Source organism: Vulpes lagopus, chromosome 12 (assembly GCF_018345385.1).
Source record: "Vulpes lagopus strain Blue_001 chromosome 12, ASM1834538v1, whole genome shotgun sequence".
Classification (NCBI taxonomy): domain Eukaryota; kingdom Metazoa; phylum Chordata; class Mammalia; order Carnivora; family Canidae; genus Vulpes; species Vulpes lagopus.
In genome coordinates, this window is record NC_054835.1 from 43,703,790 (window position 1) to 43,724,017 (window position 20,228).

General features: G+C 40.0%; 1 protein-coding gene across 3 annotated transcripts in view; it reads right to left on the reverse strand.

The window, feature by feature from the left end:
- NSF (N-ethylmaleimide sensitive factor, vesicle fusing ATPase) overlaps positions 1 to 16,157 on the reverse strand; it is a 149,605-nt gene extending 133,448 nt beyond the window's left edge. For 2 of the 3 annotated variants that reach the window (XM_041726122.1, XM_041726120.1), the window contains exon 1: positions 16,052 to 16,157. In XM_041726122.1, the coding sequence (XP_041582056.1) occupies positions 16,052 to 16,063 (12 nt within the window). In that variant the 5' untranslated portion in view covers positions 16,064 to 16,157. Of the gene's footprint in view, positions 1 to 9,209; positions 9,230 to 16,051 lie in introns of those variants that run through there. The other variant, XM_041726121.1, reaches the window with a different exon arrangement.
- Between the last annotated feature and the right edge of the window lie 4,071 nt (positions 16,158 to 20,228).

A 20,228-nucleotide genomic window follows, 5' to 3' on the forward strand; every position in this document is an offset into this window, starting at 1 on the left:
AGAGTTCACTGGATATTATATAAAAAGTATAGCAAATCAACTTAATGGAAATGCACCAAAATATAAAAAACAACTATGACTGGATAATGGAACTATGAGTGATTTCATTTCTTTTCATCTTTTTTTTCTGCATTTTCCAATTTTACCAAATTAAAATTTTTGTTTTAAAGTTCATTGATGGAGTAGCCCTAGTGGCTGAGCGGTTTAGCACCACTGCCTTCAGCCTAGGGCCTGATCCTGGAGACCCAGGATTGAGTCCCGCGCCAGGTTCCCTGCATGGAGCCTGCTTCTCCCTCTGCCTGTGTCTCTGCCTCTCTCTCTGTGTGTCTGTCATGAATAAATAAATTTTTTTTAAAAAATAAATAAAGTTCATTGATGGTGAGGTGCCTGGGTGGCTCAGTCAGTTAAGCGTCCAACTTTTGATTCTGGCTTAAGTCATAGTCTCAGGGTCATGAGATCCAGCCCTGCATTAGGCTCCACACTCAGCAAAGAGTCTACTTGAGATTCTCTCTCTCTCTCTCTCTCTCTCTCTCTCCCCCCCTCTGTGCCTCCCCCTGCTCGTGCTCACTCTCGCTTGGGCTCCCCCTCTCTCAAATAAATAAATCTTTAAAGTTAACTGATGGCATTTCATTTTAAACCTCTGTCTGCTTCTGTATACACAGTTATGAACATGCACATTAGGAAAATAACTCAAAGGACATGCTTAATAAAGGTTGTTGTCATTATGCATGACATGTAAGACACTGTCTCATCCTTTGTGTGTTTTCTTCATAATAAAATAATGTTGGGGGATCCCTGGGTGGTGCAGCGGTTTGGCGCCTGCCTTTGGCCCAGGGCGCGATCCTGGAGACCCGGGATCGAATCCCACGTTGGGCTCCTGGTGCATGGAGCCTGCTTCTCCCTCTGCCTGTGTCTCTGCCTCTCTCTCTCTCTCTGTGACTATCATAAATAAATGAAGGTTAAAAAAAAAAAAAAAGAATAAAAAGAAAATGTGTTTAAAAAAATAAATAAATAAATAAATAATAAAATAATGTTGGTTAAACCTAATTTTCTTTGATAACAGTGTGACAAGGATTTCTGTAAATAAGAGCACTTCTAGCAAACTCAGTAAGAAGCTGCAAAATATGGTTTGAAACAGAACCATTTGATAAATATAAAGTTAAAGATTTATTTATATTGGGCAGGTTAACCAATGACAGTAAATGAGGACTAAATCATAGTCAGTTAACTGAGTCTTTGGCACTGTGAATAGATAATTTCCTCTCCAAGACTGCATTACTTTGGGAAAGTTCGTCAATGTCTTAAAAATTACTTAAAACTTTGGAGAAGTACCTGTAACGATATCTAGCACATGACAGAGACTCAATAAATATTTGTTGAATTCTAAAACTTTTGGAGATATATCTACAGAGTTGAAGAAAATTAATGCCTTTCTAAGCAGATAAATACATACAACCAAAAAGTGCTATAAATAGGAAATAGACAACAAGGTTCCAAGTACAACAGAAACAAAAACTGTTTGGGGCACCTGGGTGGGCACACAGTGGTTGAGTGGTCTGCCTTTGGCTCAGGTCACGATCCCAGGGTCCTAGAATTGGAGCCCTGCATCTGCCTCTGCCTATATCTCTGCCTTTCTCTCTGTGTCTCTCATGAATAAATTAATAAAATTTTTAAAAAAACTTTAAAGTACCAGAAAAGTTTAGCAAAAATGCATAAGACCCTCATGAAGAAAACCAATGCAAATACCTAAGAGAATACCCAAATAAATGTAAAGAAATATGATGTTATTGTATGCAATGACTCAATATTGTAAGGATATCATCAACTCCAAATTAACCTATAAATGTAATGTAATTATAAGCAGAATCCCAATGGATCATTCATATATTCAATCTAAACTGCAACTGCCAAGTAAAATATAGTAGAGGAAATGGGAGGGAATGTTTTAATTTATTAAACTAGCCAAGAAAACTTTTAGGAAGAATAAGGGGAAATGGCCCTACTAGATATCAAAACATGCTATGCACAGTAATTAAAACAAGATGGTATTGCACAAAAACAAACAGTTCAATGGAGTAAAACCACCAACCCAGAAATAAGAACAGATACACAGGGACGCCTGGGTGGCTCAGCGGTTGGGCATCTGCCTTTGGCTCAGGGCGTGATCCCAGGATCTGGGATTGAGTCCCACATTGGGCTTCCTGCAAGGAGCCTGCTTCTCCCTCTGCCTATGTCTCTGCCTGTCTCACGAGAATAAATAAATAAATCTTTAAAAAAAATAAAAGAACAGATATACAGAAGAACTTAATATACAAGACTGGGAATCAGTGGAGGAAATTATTCAGTAATGGTGTTGAGACAACTGACTATCCATTTGGTGGTGGTGAGAGAGGAGTGTTAATAACAATAGCTAGTATGTTTTGGGAGATTTATTAAGTGCCAGGCACTATTTAAGAGCTTTACATTCCTGTAAGCATTCCAGCTCACAATTCTTTATCAAAATCCAGTATTACAGGGATCCCTGGGTGGCGCAACGGTTTGGCGCCTGCCTTTGGCCCAGGGCGCGATCCTGGAGACCCGGGATCGAATCCCACATCAGGCTCCCGGTGCATGGAGCCTGCTTCTTCCTCAGCCTGTGTCTCTGCCTCTCTCTCTCTCTCTCTCTCTGTGACTATCATAAAATAAATAAATAAATAAAAGAAAGATCTTTCATAGGTATTTATATTAAAAAAAAAAAAAATCCAGTATTACAGTTGACCCCTTGAACTACATGGATTTGAACTCCACTTCTATGCAGCTTTTTTTTTGATAAATATATTACAGTATAATAAATGTAAATAAGTGTGTTACAGTATAATAAATATATTACAGTATAATAAATGCATATGGAGAAAAATAAATAGGCATATATACATATTTGTTTTATTTTATTTATTTATTTATTTTTTTTATTTATGATAGTCACAGAGAGAGAGAGAGAGAGGCAGAGACACAGGCTGAGGAAGAAGCAGGCTCCATGCACCGGGAGCCTGATGTGGGATTCGATCCCGGGTCTCCAGGATCGCGCCCTGGGCCAAAGGCAGGCGCCAAACCGTTGCGCCACTCAGGGATCCCTACATATTTGTTTTAATCAAATAAACTCTTTGCCCAACATGAGGCTCAAATTCACAACCTCTAGAGTCACATGCTACCAACTGAGCCAGCTAGGTGCCGCCCTTATGATTCTCTTCACATTTTTTCTCCAGCTTAATTCATTGTTAAAAATATAGTATATAATACATACAGCACACAAAGTGTTATTCAACCATTTATCAATAAGGCTTCTGGTAACTGCAGAATATTAGTAGTTAAGATTTTGGGGAGTCAAAAATTTTTTAAGATTTTATTTATTTATTCATGAGAGAAGCAGACACATAGGCAGAGGGAGAAGCAGACTCCCTGTGGGGAGCCCAATGCAGAACTCGATCCCAGAACCCTGGGATCACATCTAAGCCAAAGGCAGATGCTCAACCACTAAGCCACCCAGGCGTCCTCTCTAAGTGGAATTTCAACTGCACAGGGAGTCAATGTCCCTAACCCCCTTGTTCTTTAAAGGTCAACTGTAACTACCTCACTCTAGCTACTGCTTTAGTTTCTCACAATGCAAGAAAATTACTTCTCGCTAAATAATTTTTTAATGTGATTCATTCTGAATACTGCATACTTAGAAGAGAAAAAAATCTAATTTTAAGGTGAATAACCTGAAGATTGCATATTTTCATTCCTATAGGTACTTTCAATATAATTCAAGCACATAATACAGTTTCATTTCATCACCTTCAAGGATCACAATATTCCATTGTTTAACTTCAACCATGTTGACAGCCCAATCTTGGACTTCTAGCCTTCACAACTGTGAGAAATAAATTTCTGTTGTTTAGTTACCCAGTCTCTGGTATTTTATTGTAGCAGCCCAAATAGACTAAGAGAATTTCATATAACATACAATTCATTTTTAAAGTGTACACTTCAGTGGTTTGTACTATATTCAGTATGTTGTGCAATCATCACCACTAACTCCATATAATTTCCAGAAAACTCCAAAAAGAAATTAAGTACAATTAATAGTCCTAATTCTCCCCACTCTTTACCTTCTGATAACCACTAGTTTAACAGTCTCTATGGATTTGCCTATTCTGGACATTTCATATAACAATAAAATCTGTCAACTTTGTGTGACTGTCTTCTTTCACTAGGCATAATGTCTTCAAGATTTTCTATATCACAGCATGTAACTAGATCATTCATTCACACTGTATGAATAGACCACATTTGTTTATCTATTCAGCAGCTGATAGACACTGGGTTATTTCTACTTTTTGGCAATTATAAATAATGCTATGAACATCCATGTAACAAGTTTATATATATATATATATAAGTATATACTTTCAACTCACTTGGTTATATACCTAGGAGTAAAATTACTGAGTCATTCTGTTTAACTTTTTTTTTTTAAGATTTTATTTATTTATTCATGAGAGGCAGAGAGAGAGAGAGAGGCAGAGACACAGGCAGAGGGAGAAGCAGGCTCCATTGCAGGGAGCCCAACGTGGGACTCGATCCCAGGTCTCCAGGATCACGCCCTGGGCTGAAGGCAACACTAAACCGCTGAGCCACCAGGGCTGCCCTTCATTGTGCTTTTTAAAAAAACATTTTTTAAACACTGGGCATGAAGCTGGTCTGCAGATTCCACTTGGAAAATCACTGTATTAAGTAAAGAGAAATAAATTTCATAAAACAGAAATACCAATACATTCCTTTCGTTCTACAATAGAAATATGAAAAAGAGGCTTCAATGATGCTCCAAGGCCATTTCATCATTTAACCTGATAAACACAATTGAGTTTATTTTGATGGTTGATAAGTAGTAAAGTGATTGGGAGGCTTTATATACAAAAAACAGTAATCAGACTCAATATCCGCATATGGAGAAAAAAGACTAACACGAAATCCAGCAGCTATTTAAATTTAGATCTATGCCACATTATTAATGATCTGAATAACAGAATAAACAGCGGTACAGTATTCAATAGGTTGGCAAAGAATGTAACATTAAAATTCAAACTACATTGTCCAAAACGATAATTTATTAAGGTATTTAGAAATAAACAGGGGATCCCTGGGTGGTGCAGCGATTTGGTGCCTGCCTTTGGCCCAGGGCGCAATCCTGGAGACCCGGGATCGAGTCCCACGTCAGGGTCCCGGTGCATGGAGCCTGCTTCTCCCTCTGCCTGTGTCTCTGCCTCTCTCTCTCTCTCTCTCTCTCTCTGTGTGTGTGTGTGACTATCATAAATAAATTTTAAAAAAAAATTGAAAAAAAAAAAAAGAAATAAACATTCATCCATTCACTTAACATTCACTAAGTAATACCTCCACACCAGGCCTGTTTTGAACAGTGAGAATCACATCTTCTATCACCTCACAAAATGTCAATATTATTCTCTAGGAGAAAAGTAACTAGGATAACTAAATATTTTTAATTCCCCCACAATGATGTTCTTTGGAAGACCGAGAATCAGTGATAATTGCTATTTTTGTTACTTGTCAACCAAGAAAGAAAATGTCTGTTCATATGCATATAACACAAAAAAACACTTTGCAATACTTAAAAATCTACGAGCAAAACCCTAAGACACTCTTTATTATTTAGGTATTTTAAAAGTAAGTGAATTATTGGGTTTCAAAAATGACAACTTATTTCTTACTTTAACAATTTTCCCGTTTTCTCCATTACCAAAGATCTATATGGCTAGTGCAAAACACGTAAAAACTTTAGCACTTCACTCTGAATTTAGCAAAGGACCAAAATACCCTGCATTACTCATAAACAGCTGGTGCTAATTCATTTGATTTCAGATCTATAGAGCACAAAGTTGTGATAAATTATTAGTACTATTTGGCCTAATGTCAAAAAAAAAAAAGGAAAAGAAAATCAGCTTTTTAGAGTAATTCAGCTGAATTTTATTGAAATTATCTTTTATCTGCCCTTGTAAAGCATGAGGAAAAAATGTAGGTTAAATCAATAGCAATAAAGATAATTTTTTTCCTAAAGTTTTTTTAGTTTTAGGTAATCTCTACACCTAACATGAGGCTTGAATTCATGACCCAGAGATTGAGTCTCATGCTTTACTGACTAAGCCAGTTAGGCACCCCAATAAAGATAAAGATAAATTTAAATTTAAAGATAAAGATATCTTTTAAAAGAAGAGATTACTTTCATATGGAAATGGGCCAAGAAATGCCAAATTAAAAAAAAAAAATGAGGGAGCAAGAATAATTTCAGCATACAGCAAGAATAATTTTAAAGCTATCATATAATATATATAACATAAATAATACAATTACTACAAAATATATAACATTTAATATTAAAGCTATTTTTTTCAAAGATTTTATTTATTTGAGAGAGAGACAGAGCACAGGGGAGGGGAGAGGGAGAGTAAGAAGCAGACTCTGCTAAGTGGGGAGCCTGACATGGGGCTTGATCCCAGGACCCTGAGATCATGACCTGAGCGGAAGGCAGATACTTAATTGCGCCACCCAGGCACCCCTACATCTCTTAATTAAGACAGGGGTATTGGTACATATATAGACAAACAAAAGATGAACCACAGAAAAGTCCAGACTTGGGTGGTTATAAAACAGAGATAGCATTAAAAATCAGTGGGGAAAAAGGATGGACTCAATAAATGATATTGGGACAACTGGCTATACATATGGAAAAAATAAAATTAGCTTCCGAATTCACACCAAACACAAAAATAAATTCCAGATGAATTAAATACCAAAATGTAAAAACCAAAATTTTAAACCTTTTAGAAGAAAATCCTTTTGACTTGAAGACAGGTAAAGATTTCTTTTGCAGCATCTACATGGCTCAGACCACTGGGCAGCCCATTCTTGGTGTAGGCTCAGGTCATGATCTTAGGGTACTGGGATTGAGCCTGTCAGGCTCCAAGATCAGTGGGAAGTCGGCTTCAGGATTCTCTCTTTTTTCTTTCCCTCTGCCCTTCCCCTGCTCTCTCTCTAAAATAAATTTTAAAATCTTAAAAAAAAGATTTATTTTAAAATACCCAAACACAATAATCATAAAGGTAAGTGAGTAATTATAGCTATAATAAAATTTAAATCTAAAACTCTGTAAACATGAAAAGATCACCACTGTCTGGGAGAGGCTATTTACAACTAAATAAGAACCAGATTCCAAAGCATACCTTACTCCCCTCAAAAGGAAAACCATACAAATCAATTTTTTTTAAAAATGCTAACAGCCAAAAGGTAACAGCAGGCAAAGGATATACAAAGGTGAGTCACGGAAGAGGAAATCCCAATGACCAATAAAAAAAATTGCTCAATCTCACTAGTAATTAGGGAAAAAATGCAAACTTAAACAATAAGATTATATCATATTGTAAAAACTAAAATGTCTGTATGTTAAGTGCTGGAAAAGACGTGTAACGGGCACTCATACACTGCTGGCAAGAGTACAAACTGGTATAACTAGGTGAAGACAAAGGTAACTCATCATCACCCACCAATTCTATGTAGCAACAGGATACATATTTTAGACATATATCCTAAAGAAACTCTTACATATATACGTAAAGAGACATATAGAAGAATGTGTACTCCAGAAAAAATAAAATTAGAAGCCACTTAAATTATCCTCAGATAAGGAAACAGAGAATTGTGGTATATTCACAAAATAGGATACTACCTAGTAATTAAACAGAATTAACTAGCTCTCTATATATCAACATGGCTAAATTTCAAATGCCATTTTAAATTGTAAAAATGCAGTTTGCAAAAGGAAATATACAGTATGACACCAGTATATATATTTTTAAAAAACACAAAACAGTATATTACCTATGAGCACAAAGATACAGAAACGTGAAAAAAAGGATCTATACTAACTTTAGAATAGTGGTTATTTCTGGGAAAGGTTAGTGGAATCAAAAGGAGATACAAAAGAGATTCAATTGAATCTGTAATGTTTTATTTCTAAAAATTAAAGTTCTGAAACAAATACCACAATATGTTAACACTTAAATCTGGGTGGTAAGCATATGGATATATGTTATGCTATTTGCTGTACTTGCTTGAAATCTTTTTTTTTTTTTAAGATTTCTTTTTTTTTTTAAGATTTTATTTATTTATTCATGAGAGACAGAGAGAGAGAGACAGAGAGAGAGACACACACACACACACACACACACACACAAGGCAGAGGGAGAAGCAGGCTCCATGCAGGGAGCCGGACTTGGGATGCCTGACGTGGGACTCCATCTCCAGTCTTCAGGCTCATGTCCTGGGCTGAAAGCGGTGCTAAACCGCTGAGCCACCAGGGCTGGGCTTTTTTTTTTCTTTTTTTTTTTTTAAGTAATCTCTATACCCAACTCAACTCATAATCCCAAAATCAAGAGTTGCATGCTCTTCTGAGTGAGCCAGCTAGGCACCCCATGCTTAAAATCTCTTAGAGTATATATAAATTATACTTGTTTTAATGCACAGAGCTTCTAGAAATAATTATAGTCAAGTAAGGAATAGTTTCCATCATAAAAAATAAGTTGGAGGGGTGCCTGGGTGGTTCAGTCGGTTGAACATCTGCCTTTAGCTCAGGTCATGATCCTGAAGTGCCAAGATCCAGACCCAGGTCAAGTCCCTGCTGGGTGGGGAGTCTGCTTCTTCCTCTGCCCCTAACGCTCCTCATTCTTTCTCTCTCTCTCTCTCTTTCTGACTTTCTCTCTCAAGTAAATAAGTGAAATATTTAAAAAAAATAGATTGGAAATTATGACATTAAATCACTAGGAAACTGAAGACAGCATAAAGTAGGCCTCAGAGCCCATTCAAGAGTATTAATACTGAAGTGTGAGCAAGGATCTCGTTAAAAGATTTTTACCTAAGATACCATACCTAGAGTATGGACCCTTAAGAATTGCAGTATAGCACCTGTCTAAGTATATTGCCAATGCAAGTGTTTCCAAAGGTTCACACTGTTCTGCCAATTCAAGAATTTTCAACAGTACAATAGTATAGTTTCACCTTATACTGTTGCACCTTGTTTTAAATACTTGAAAAAAGAACACATCCATTTTAAGCATAAATTCCTTTTGTTTCAAAAAGAAGCTATTTAATGGTGTTACAAAGAGTTCAATTTTACTTACTAAAACGTATTTGCATTTGAAGATACTTTTTAAAATCTCCACTAAAGAGGCGCTTGGGTGGCTCAGTTGGTTAAGTGTCTGCCTTCAGCTCAGGTCATGATCCCAGCCAGGGTCCTAGGATCAAGCTCCAGCAAGCCCAAGGCTCTGCTCAGCGGGGAGTCTGCTTCTTCCTCTCCCTCTGCCACTCCTGTTTGTGTGTGCTCTCTCTGTCTCAAATATTTTTTAAAAAGCAAATAAAATTTACAGTAAAGTAACATACAAAAACAATAACTACTGTATATAAGATTGCAGAAAGTTGATATGCTTTGGACAGCAGACCTCTGATTTTAGGAAACAAGACTACAAAACATTCTGTATTATCTGTTTAGACTAGTGGTATTACACATAAACTATCCCCAATTCACAACCTGTGCCCCAAACTACCTGAAGGTTGATTATTTGGTAAAGATGTCATTTACGCACAAAAATCTTATAAATGGCTTAGTTTCTTGGGGTGCATGGATGGCTTAGTTGTTTGAGCATCATGACTCTTGGTTTCCACTCAGGTCATGATCTCATGATCTCACATAGTAGTAGAATAGAGCCGGGCCTCCAGCTCCTAAGAATCTGCTTCAGATTCTTTCTCCCTCTCCTTCACTCTCCCTTTCTGCCCTTCCCCACTCTTGTTCATGCAGGCACGTGCTCGCTCTCTCTCAAATAAAATCTTTCAAATTAAATAAATAAATGGCTAGCTTTCTAGATCAGGTTACAAAAGTTTCATCAATATACTGATACAAAATATACTGGCCTGCCCTTATCAAAATGTGAGATTAGGTAAATTTGACCTCTAACATCTTTGTACATCTCATTCAACTCCTAAGAGAGTTCTCTCCCTTAGATTCCTATTTAATATCATCTTATTCCTATTTCTTCACAACAAATTACCTCAACTAGGTATAAGAATTTATGAAGAAACTAAACCATTGTCTTTATTTGCATGACTGTATGTATATTTTCGAAAAGGACTGCTGTATCTCCAGTAATTGAGATTTCTGGTAATTTTAAATGATAGAGTACAAAAAAGTTCACACAACATGGAAAGCCGTTCTTCTTTTCTTTTTGATAACCAGGCGGTGCTGGTGGTTTAGGGGCCCAAAAAGCAACACCAAAGAGAGCAACTTTATTAAAGAGTTTCTCCATACTTAGAGTCAGCTCTCCTAAACTATTAAGGCTCTATTTCAGATTCTTTCTTTCCTCTACTTCTGATTCTAGGATTCCAGAGAAGCTGTTAGCATAAAAGTTCTGACAGATAGATAGTGTTGAAGCCTGGGGCAGTGGTAGCCAACTGTATGTGGAGTTTTTTATAAATAAGAGTCTGTATTCAATGTAAGCATAAGAATTAGAACTATAGAATCTGTTTTATTGCCAGCAAAAATTTAAGACAGCCAAGAACACTTATTACCTAATTCAATCTTTTTGAAAGGCCAAAGGTAATCAAGTAAGTTTAAATAAATTTATCATTTATTATAAAATGTATCCAACTTACAATTCCATTTTTTTCTTATACAATAAATACACTAAAGAAGAGAATGACAAAAATTATTTTCTTTCAGGTTCTCTGCTTTTTAGATTAGAACCTTTAAGATATTTTAGGAAATAATCAAATTCTCATGCTGTAGATGTTATTTACTGAATAATATCACACATTTTTTTTATTCAGCCAATTTCCCAGATGAACTAAACACGATGGTCTATTTTGCCCAGAAAAAGCAAAGGACAAGATATACAGGTTACAAATGCTACCAATGACACATGTGATATAATGACACAATGAAAAAGTCTCCTTCAATTACACAATATAAATACCATATACAAGACATTAGAATGCCAAAATTAAATTAACCAAAAGCAGTAATTCAAAATAGCTTTTCTCCCACAAAAAAAGGGGATTCAGAACTCATTGGAAAAGCATTACAACAAGGCTAACTCTATTTGTTAAACATTAGTGAGTAGTTACTAGGAAATTATAGTTATCGGGAAAAATAAGACAATCAGGGACGGCCCAAAGTTGTTCAGATTTTCCAAAAAAACAGAAGGTAGTTTTTGAAAATCAAACTGTGGCAGCAACCTCTAAAAGTTCTAGGTAAGGTAAATCTTCTCTTCTCTATACCCTTGTAACTAAGTTGGTGAAGCAGGTAACAGTATCAAAATGAGCTGGAATTCATATCCTGACATTGCTAGTTAGTTGTGAACCTAGCAAATTAACAAGCCCCTATCTCTGAATAAAACAGTATTAATACTACCTATCTTGCAGGGTGGTTTTGTCAAGATTAAATGAGGTATCTTTTAAGTAATGGTACCCAAAGTATACTGATGTGTATCAGTCTAAAGCAAGGTCCCCATCAGCATGATCAAGGGCTATTTCTGATCCATTTTATTCTCCTTTTGATCAATAACTTGAACGTAGACACAGAAGTCATAATTTTAAACCTACAGGTGAAAACAAAACCAGCAGACAGCACTACCAGGTTGTATAACATGAAAGAATTGAGAATTAAAAAAAAAAAAAATTAAAAAAAAAAAAGAATTGAGAATTAAGAAGACCTTGAACAAGTAGCAGGTAGGCCCTGACCTTAAAAAAAAAAAAATTGTAAAGGAGATAAATATAGGGTTTTACACTTAGATTTAACTTTAAAAATGCACAATACATAGAATGGGTTGGGGGAGCCAATTTTAAAAGAATACAAGAGTTTTAATTTACTATAAGCTCATTATGAGCCAAGAATGTGATTTACTGCAGGAAAAAAAGAGAATACAACTTTACCCTGTATTAATAATGGTAATGTCTAGCTCAAGAGAACAAGTGTTCAGCATATCCTTCACTAATCACTGTGTTCCACTGGGGACACATTTTAGAAGAAATATTGGCAAACAGCATTTCCAAAATAAGGTAACCTAAATGATAAAGGGTTTGGAATACAGAATGTTAAAGGAATTGGGAATGTTTAAATTGCAAAAGAGAAAAATCTGAGAGTATATGTAACCTGTCTTCAAATATATGAGGACCTATCATACAGAAAAGGAACTGTGTCTAGTTCAATATAGCTCTAAACAGGGCAGCCCGGGTGGCTCAACGGTTTAGCGCCGCCTGCAGCCCAGGGCGTGATCCTAGAGACCCGGGATGGAGTCCCATGTCGGGCTCCCTGCATGGAGCCTGCTTTTCCCTCTGCCTGTGTCTCTGCCTCTCTCTCTCTCTCTCTGTGTGTCTCTCATGAATAAATAAATAAAATATTTAAAAAATATATGTAGCTCTAAACAGCTAAAAATTACATGGTACTCCACATAAAAAAGACCTTTCTAATATGACACTAAATTGGGCTAGCTTTAATGGTGATGCACCTTCTACTGCTAGAGTATTCAGAGATTAAATTAGCTTCATTTTAAACAAAAATGTACTGGGTACTTAGATCCTAGGCAATATGCAAAGCACCAGTGATGATAATGAGGAAATGAACATGGTCTCTTCTTTCATGGAAGATAAATGATCAAGGCAAATAACCACACCGATAAATTTAAAATAACAGATAAATCTCTAAGGAAAGGAATACAGTTCTTCAAGAGCATATAACAAAGGATTATGACTTATGTGGGATCAGAACACGCTTCTCTTCAATAGATGAGTGATCTATGAGTAGGAGGTAAATGGTTGGGAACAGAACATCACAAAGAAGGGAAACAGCACATGCAAAGACCTTGTGGTAAGAGAAACTACTAAAGTTCAAGGAACTGAATGGCTTATATAACCTGAGCACAGAGAGTAGGGCAGTGAGTACAGAGTAGCAGAAGTAGAACCACAAAAGGCCTTAAAGGCCCAGTTTGGATTTCATCTTCTCCCCAAATTAACCCGATACTATTGAGGTAGGGGTTTAAGTAGCCAACAGGCATGGGAAGAAACAATCAATGTGGAAAATGCTGTAAAGAGACCTCTAGTGAGCTTCCTGAAGTAGTCCAAACCACAAATTATGGTAGTTTGAGAAAATGTGGTGGAAATGAAGATACAGAGAGGTAGACAAATTGAAGATACTTTTTAGGATATTAAAATGACAGGAACTCCTGGGCGGCTCAGTGGTTGAGCATCTGCCTTCAGCTCAGGGGGTGATCCAGGGATCCAGGATCAAGTACCGCATCAGGCTCCCTGCAAGAAGCCTGCTTCTCCCTCTGCCTATGTCTCTGCCTCATTCTCTCTCTCTCTCTCTCTCTCTCTCTGTGTGTGTGTGTGTGTGTGTGTGTGTGTGTCTCATGAATAAACAAATAAAAATCTTTAAAAAAAAAAAAGAGGATATTAAAATGACAGAACCCACATGACCAGTTCAGTCGATTATTTGGTTATAGCAGCAATGCCCCCCACCCAAAAAAAAGCAGCAATGCCCAAGCCAGATTCTTCAGCCCTAATAATACCCTTTTTGCAAAGGGGTGGAGTTGGGTGGAACAGAACTCAGTGATGAATTTTACTGGAGGGACAGAGGATGTGGTAAGAAAGAAGAAAGGATGACCATGACCACCACCACAACCACCTTTCCAACCCACACTGGTTTTCAGACTATATAAGTGGATGCACGGTGATGCCATTCACTGAAATAGAAAACAGGAAAAGTACTAATTAGGTGGGCTAAGATCATGGGTTTAGATGTGAACAGTAGAGTTTGAGGTGCCTTGATTTTACATAGGAAGTCTGACATTGATCTGGAACTTAAAGGATAGGTGTGGACTGGGAGTAAAATATTGAGAACCATTGGCATATGGATGGTAATTGAAGCTACAGGCTTAGAAGAGATTGCCTGAAGAGAAAACAGAGAAGAGAGCCTTGAGGAATATCTGCACTGAATAACAGGGTAGAGGAGGGTGAGTCTGCAAAAGAGAGGTAGGAGTAAAAACAAGCAAGGCTGCACAGAACCCATGGGAAGAGCGTTTTCATGAAATGGTCAATGTCAAATGCTGTGGAGACATCAACTCAGACAAAGAATGAAAAATGTCAATTAAGGGTGCTTGAGTGGCTCAGCTGGTTGAGTGCCTTCTTCTGGGGTCAGGATCTCAGGGTCCTGAGATCAGGTCCCAGGTCAGGCTCCCTGCTCAGGGAGGAGCCTGCTTCTCCCTCTCCCTCTGCCCTCCTCTCCTTCTGCCCCTCCTCTCCATCTGCCCGCCCCCCCCTCCGTGCTCGGGCTCTCTCTCTCAAAAAGAAAAAAAAAGAAAGAAAGAAAGAAAAGAAAGAAAAAAAAGAAAAGAAATCTTAAAAAAAAAAAAAAAAGAAAAATGTCAATTAAGTTTAGGAACTGGTTTCAGTGGACTGATAAGGCCAGAAATCAGACCTCAGTGGGCTGAATAGGTGGTAAGCAAATGGAAGACAGTAAATGTACACAACTCCATCAAATTTCTGGCTGAAAAATGGGAAGAGAAAAGGAGACAGCTGTGAAGGTGGAGGGAGGGTTTCTCTTAAAATGGAAGAAGATTAAGTATGTTAAGAGGGAATAGGTGAGGGCAGCCCTGGTGGCGCAGCGGTTTAGCGCCGCCTCCAGCCCAGGGTGTGATACTGGAGACTCAGGATCGAGTCCCACATCAGGCTTCCTGCATGGAGCCTGCTTCTCCCTCTGCCTGTCTCTGCCTCTCTCTTTGCTCTCTCTGAATGAATAAATAAATAAATAAATAAATCTTTAAAAAAAAAAAAAAAAGAGAGAGGGAACAGGTAAATACATAGGAGTGGGGGTTCCTTGGGTGGGGGGGAAAAGAGACTCTGAAACATGGGTAGAGAGAGTAGCCACAGATTAAAAGAGAGGCTGTGGGGAAGAGGAAGAGGTCAAATTAAATGACCTTTAGGGTGTCTTCTCACTCCATAATTTCACGACTTTCAATGCCATTTAGATAGGACATCCGCATGCACGCATAAATTTATGCAAACTTGTTCAAGTATTCCAGTATAAATAAATCGGCCAAGCACATCCTTATCCCCTAGTGACGCAGTTAATGTCCCTACGTTTATGACCAGTGTAATCTCTGGGCAAGATCCATCCCTCAGAGAGAGCTTTTAGCTCAACGCACACTGCAGCACGGCACCGAACCAGCCCTATCTCCCCTCGCCAAACCCATACTACACCGCGATTTTAAGAAGCTAAAGGAGGAAGTGAAATTTAAAATCCTGAAACTACAATATACCCTACTGCATTCAAAGCGACTGTCATTCACAAAAACAAAACGCGACACCCCAAACGCATCCCCACTCCAAGCTGAGGACACTCCTGCCTGTTCCGACGGTGACAGGTCCCCCAGCCAGGCTCAGGTCTAACGCTACGAGTCATTTGCACCTCCTCCCTCCTCTCCCAAGACCTTTCACTCTCTAAAGCAGCAGAAATGGGCTCCTAATGGTCCTTCCACAGCCCTCGCCCCCACGCAGCCGACGGATCCCCCGCAGTTATCCCCGCAGCTGCACCTAATAAGCTCTGGCAAGGGGGGTGCGACGCCCCCAGAGCCCGTCCGACGGGGCTGGGACCGCCACAACCCTGCGGCTGGCTTGGGGGACGCGGATAACAAGCCCCAGGGGACAGAAGGCGAGCATCAGAGGAGACCCAGGAGACCCAGGGTAGTGAGGGGCGCAGCTCCCCTCGAGCTTCCTCGGGCGGATGGAGTTTCTGAGGCTAATCCCCCGCCACCGCTCCCCCTTCTCACCCTCAAGCCCTCCTCTGGCTGGCCGCCCCCTCGGACCCCCCATCTGCTCGGACTCACTCCCCCTCCCGCTCGGGCCGTCGGGACCCCCGAGCGCCCGCGAGCCCGGCGCCCTCGCCTCGAGCCGCAGCTCCGGGGCCGGCACTCACCCGGCCCGCCATCTTCGCGGACACGTCCGGCTTGGCGGCTACAGCTGGGCGCTCAGAAGAGCCCGCCCCCGCCGCGCGCGCGCGCGCCCGTCGCCCGCCCTCGCGCAGGCGCGCAGCCGCCGTGAAGCCGCGCGCGCGCGCGCCCCCGGCCGCGTCCCCCGGCGCCCCCGCCCCGCAGAGCATGCGCCGGCTCCGCGGCTGCGGACGCGAGGGCGGGGCGGCGGTGCCATCTTGAGCGCGGGCTGCGGGTCCCGCGAGGGTGTACCTCGGCCGAGTGCGGAGCCGCGGGCGATTTACTCAGGAGCTTGTGGTGCACGTCTTGTCACAGCTGACCTTTTGCCTCGGACTTTGTAGCAAAGCCTTTGATGTTTTAATCCCTTAGCCCTGCTTCTCTTTGCCAGCTGCTGCTTGCCCAGTTAGGGCCTTTTAGCCTTTTCACCCTTCGGCGTCTGGACCCGCTGAAATGTGGGAAGGTGCCTGAGAGCATCTGGCGCGGGGACTGGGCTGTCCCCAAGTTGGTTCTGGATTCAAGTTCTGCGCGAATTCAAGCTTTTTCTCTGTGGGCGAGCTTGTTTATCTAGCTCCTGGAAATTATCAGCATGGGCATTTATGTTTGGTTTGTATGTAGCCTGGAAAACTCAGTATTTTCTTCGAATTTAAAAGCGAGTGGGACGCCTGGGTTGAGCAACTGCCTGGGGCCCAGGGCGTGATCCCGGGGTCCTGGGATCGAGTCCCACGTCGTGCTCCCTGCGTGGAGCCTGCTTCTCTCTCTGCCTCTCTCTATCTCTCGTGAATAAAATCTTTAAAAAATAATAATAAATTTAAAAGTGACTGTGATTGTTGCTATACTTTCATTTTCTATATTTTTTATTTCATTAAGTATTTATAAAGGTAGTGTTTTTAACGATCTTTATCATCCCCCAGTGTTGTTTCATTTGAGACCATATGGCTGAATTTGAATGAAATACCCCTGAAATTCGTTCTTTTTTTTACTTCGATGTCTCAACTACTGCATTTCCTCACTGAAATCCCAGAACAGAGGATAATAATCATTAGAATAAATAATAAAAACCACAGCAGCAGCGGCCCCCTACAAGAAGAGAGAATCCGCCTAGAGGATTCCCTGATGCTTTTTTTTTTGCCCCTGCCCCTGCTGGCTTAGATTTCTCTCCATATTTACACGAGGCAAGGAGAAATAACAGGATTTGTTCTCTTTCATTTCTTACAGTTGATTAGGAAAAATAATAGTTTTTCCAACATGAGCGAAGGAAAAAATAGAAGAGCTGGGCATGCTTAGTGGTTTAAAATTGAGAATAGAAATCAATAAGTCACCTGAAGGCGGGCCAGAGACAGAAGAAATAAAAAAGGCCAGTTGTTTTTGTTTTTTTTTAAGATGCTATTTATTTATTTGAGAGAGAGCATGGGGGGGTGGGGGGAGGCAGAGGGAGAGGGAGAAGCAGACTCCCAGCAGAGCAGGGAGCCTGAAGTTTGGCTGGTTCCCAGGAGAGCTGAAGGCAGATGCTTCACAGACTGAGCCACCCAGGCACCCCAAATCAGGCCAGTTCTATAAACTCTCACACTGTACCTGAGAACCACATTGCTTTATTGGACAAATCAGATGTTCACTAAATCAGTGCATCCAAGTTTATCAGGAAAAAGAACTAGTTGAACTCTGATCTATTAACTTGCAAAAGCTACAAAAACAATTAGAATGAGTTGGGGAGCCTGGAGGTGTAGGTTCTAGTCCCTTTTCTCTGTCAACTCACTTGCCAGGTCCCTTGACCTCTCTGAGCCCCAGTTTCCTTACTTGCAAAGTGAAAGGTATAATTAGATGCACTTAATTGTTGTGTGTTACATTTTTTGATACTTTGGATTTGAATCTATAAATCAAAGAGATTGACCAAAAAGATTCAGAAGATTATATTGGTTCTCAGTCCAGTGACCTGACATTATTTTCAAGGCCAGAGAATAATGCAGATATACTTAGACCCCTGGTTTGTTATTAGGTAAAATAGATGGTAAGAGAAAATGTCTTTAATCTCTCCAATAAGGATGAATACATAGGTTTGCTGGAGAGGTTCCAATGTATCTGTCTAGAGCAAGAAAATCAACGATGAGTGGCCCTTTGTAGCACAAGTGGTATAAATTCAGTAGCATCATGTGCACCGTCCTGCAGGTCCAGCTACCAAAGAAATTATAGGTAGATGTAAGCTCTAGCCCTTAGGGTGCTTAGTATCCAGCTGGAGCAGCAGGATTCTGAGACATTGCTCTAGGCTGTCACAGTGTCTGTGCTTCCCGTCTGTGCCTTGCTCTGATATTCAAGGTTACCTTAGAAATAGTGGAGCTGATGCTGCATCACCTTTGAGCAATTCTTAACGGTAATATTGACAGACAATAAATATTTTGCTGCCCCAAATCCAAGCTCCCTTTTCTGGCCACAGTTCCTCCAGCTCATGCAGTTTGGAAACTGTCAGACAAGGTGCCCTGCCATCCCCTGGCCCAGGAGGAAGCACAGAACCCAAGTTCTATCAATCAGATGCTTCTCTCCCGCTTGGAGACTGCAACCTTGATTATCCTAAGGAAAATGGAAAACAGTGAGAGTCAGTTTATGTAATGGAGACACCTTGGAAAGACCATTCATGAATTATTTTGATCCCTGGAGTTTATCTGGTTTCTGTATTCTGAAGAATTTGGTTGCCCCTCTTTGTCTTCATTTGTCTCTTTCTTTTTTTCTTTCTTTCTTTCTTTCTTTCTTTTAAATTTTATTTATTTATTTGAGAGAGAGAGGGCAAGCAGAGGGAAGGGCAGAGGAAGAGGGAGAAGCAGACACCCTGCTGAGCAGGGAGCCCAGCTCAGAGCTCAATCCTAGGACCCCGGGACCATGACCCCAGCTGAAGGCAGACACCTAACCATCTTAGCCACCCAGATGCCCTTGTTAGTCACTTTCTTTTTTCTTTCCTTTCCTCAAAAAAAATACCTCCCTCAGCTCTTCATTGATCCTGAAATCCTTTTAATATGCTTTCCTTTTACAATGAGAAAGTAGGTAAGACAGCTAACCATGATTTAGATTTATCCTATTTTTTAAAGTTATCTTGATGCCCAACGTGGGGTTCAAACTCACAACCCCAAGATCTAGAGTCACATGCCCTAACTGAATGAACCAGCCAGGCGCCTCTAAATTTGTCCTGAAGTATAAATGACTAACATCATTTTCTAAGGGCCACAGGGCTTCTTTAGGGGGGCAGGACGTACATCCATAAAACTAGGGAGTCAGAGAGGAAAGGTGTATTAGGTACCTTGAATGAAAGGACAAAAGATAATGACGGAATAACGAATTAGAGCAGTATCTAAGATAAATAACAGAAATAGAGGTAAGGGTTTGATCAAGATCGGTTCTTTTTTTTTTTTTAAGATTTTATTTATTTATTCATGAGAGACACAGAAAGAGAGAGGCAGAGACATAGGCAGAGGGAGAAGCAGGCTCCCTGCTGGATGTGGGACTTCATCCTGGAACTCCAGTATCATGCCCTGAGCCAAAGACAGACGCTCAACCGCTGAGCCACCCAGGTGTCCCAATCAAGATCTGTTCTTGTTGAACATGGCCACTGTGTGACCCAGTGTGTTGGTTAATTTTATTTATCAACTTAGCTGGGTCACAGTGCCCAGATCCTTGGTCAAACATGATGCTGGATGTTTCCATGAGGATATTTTTAGATGAGTTTTAAATTTAAATCCATGGATTTTGAGTACAGTAGATTGCTCTCCATAATGTGGGTGGGGCCTCATCTAATTAGTTGAATTGAATAAAAGACTGATCTCTTGGGAACAAGAGGAAATTTTCCACTGTCTTCTGACTTCAACTGCAACATCACATTTTCCTCGTTTCCCAGTATACTTGAACTACAACTCTTTCCTGAATCTCTGGCTTGCCAGCCTCCCTCATCAAATTTTTGGACTCCCCAAGCCAATTGCATAAGCCAATTTCTTAAATCTTTTTATTTTATGCAGATATATATGCTCCATATTAATTGTTTCTCTGGAGAACCCTGGCTAATACATTCAATATCCTGTCAGTGACAATGAAGTGATTCCAGGCACTACAAAGTGAAACTTAGTATCACCTGTTCCTCCCTGATGGCTAACCAACATTTATAGGTGGAGGCCTGATTTAAAGACT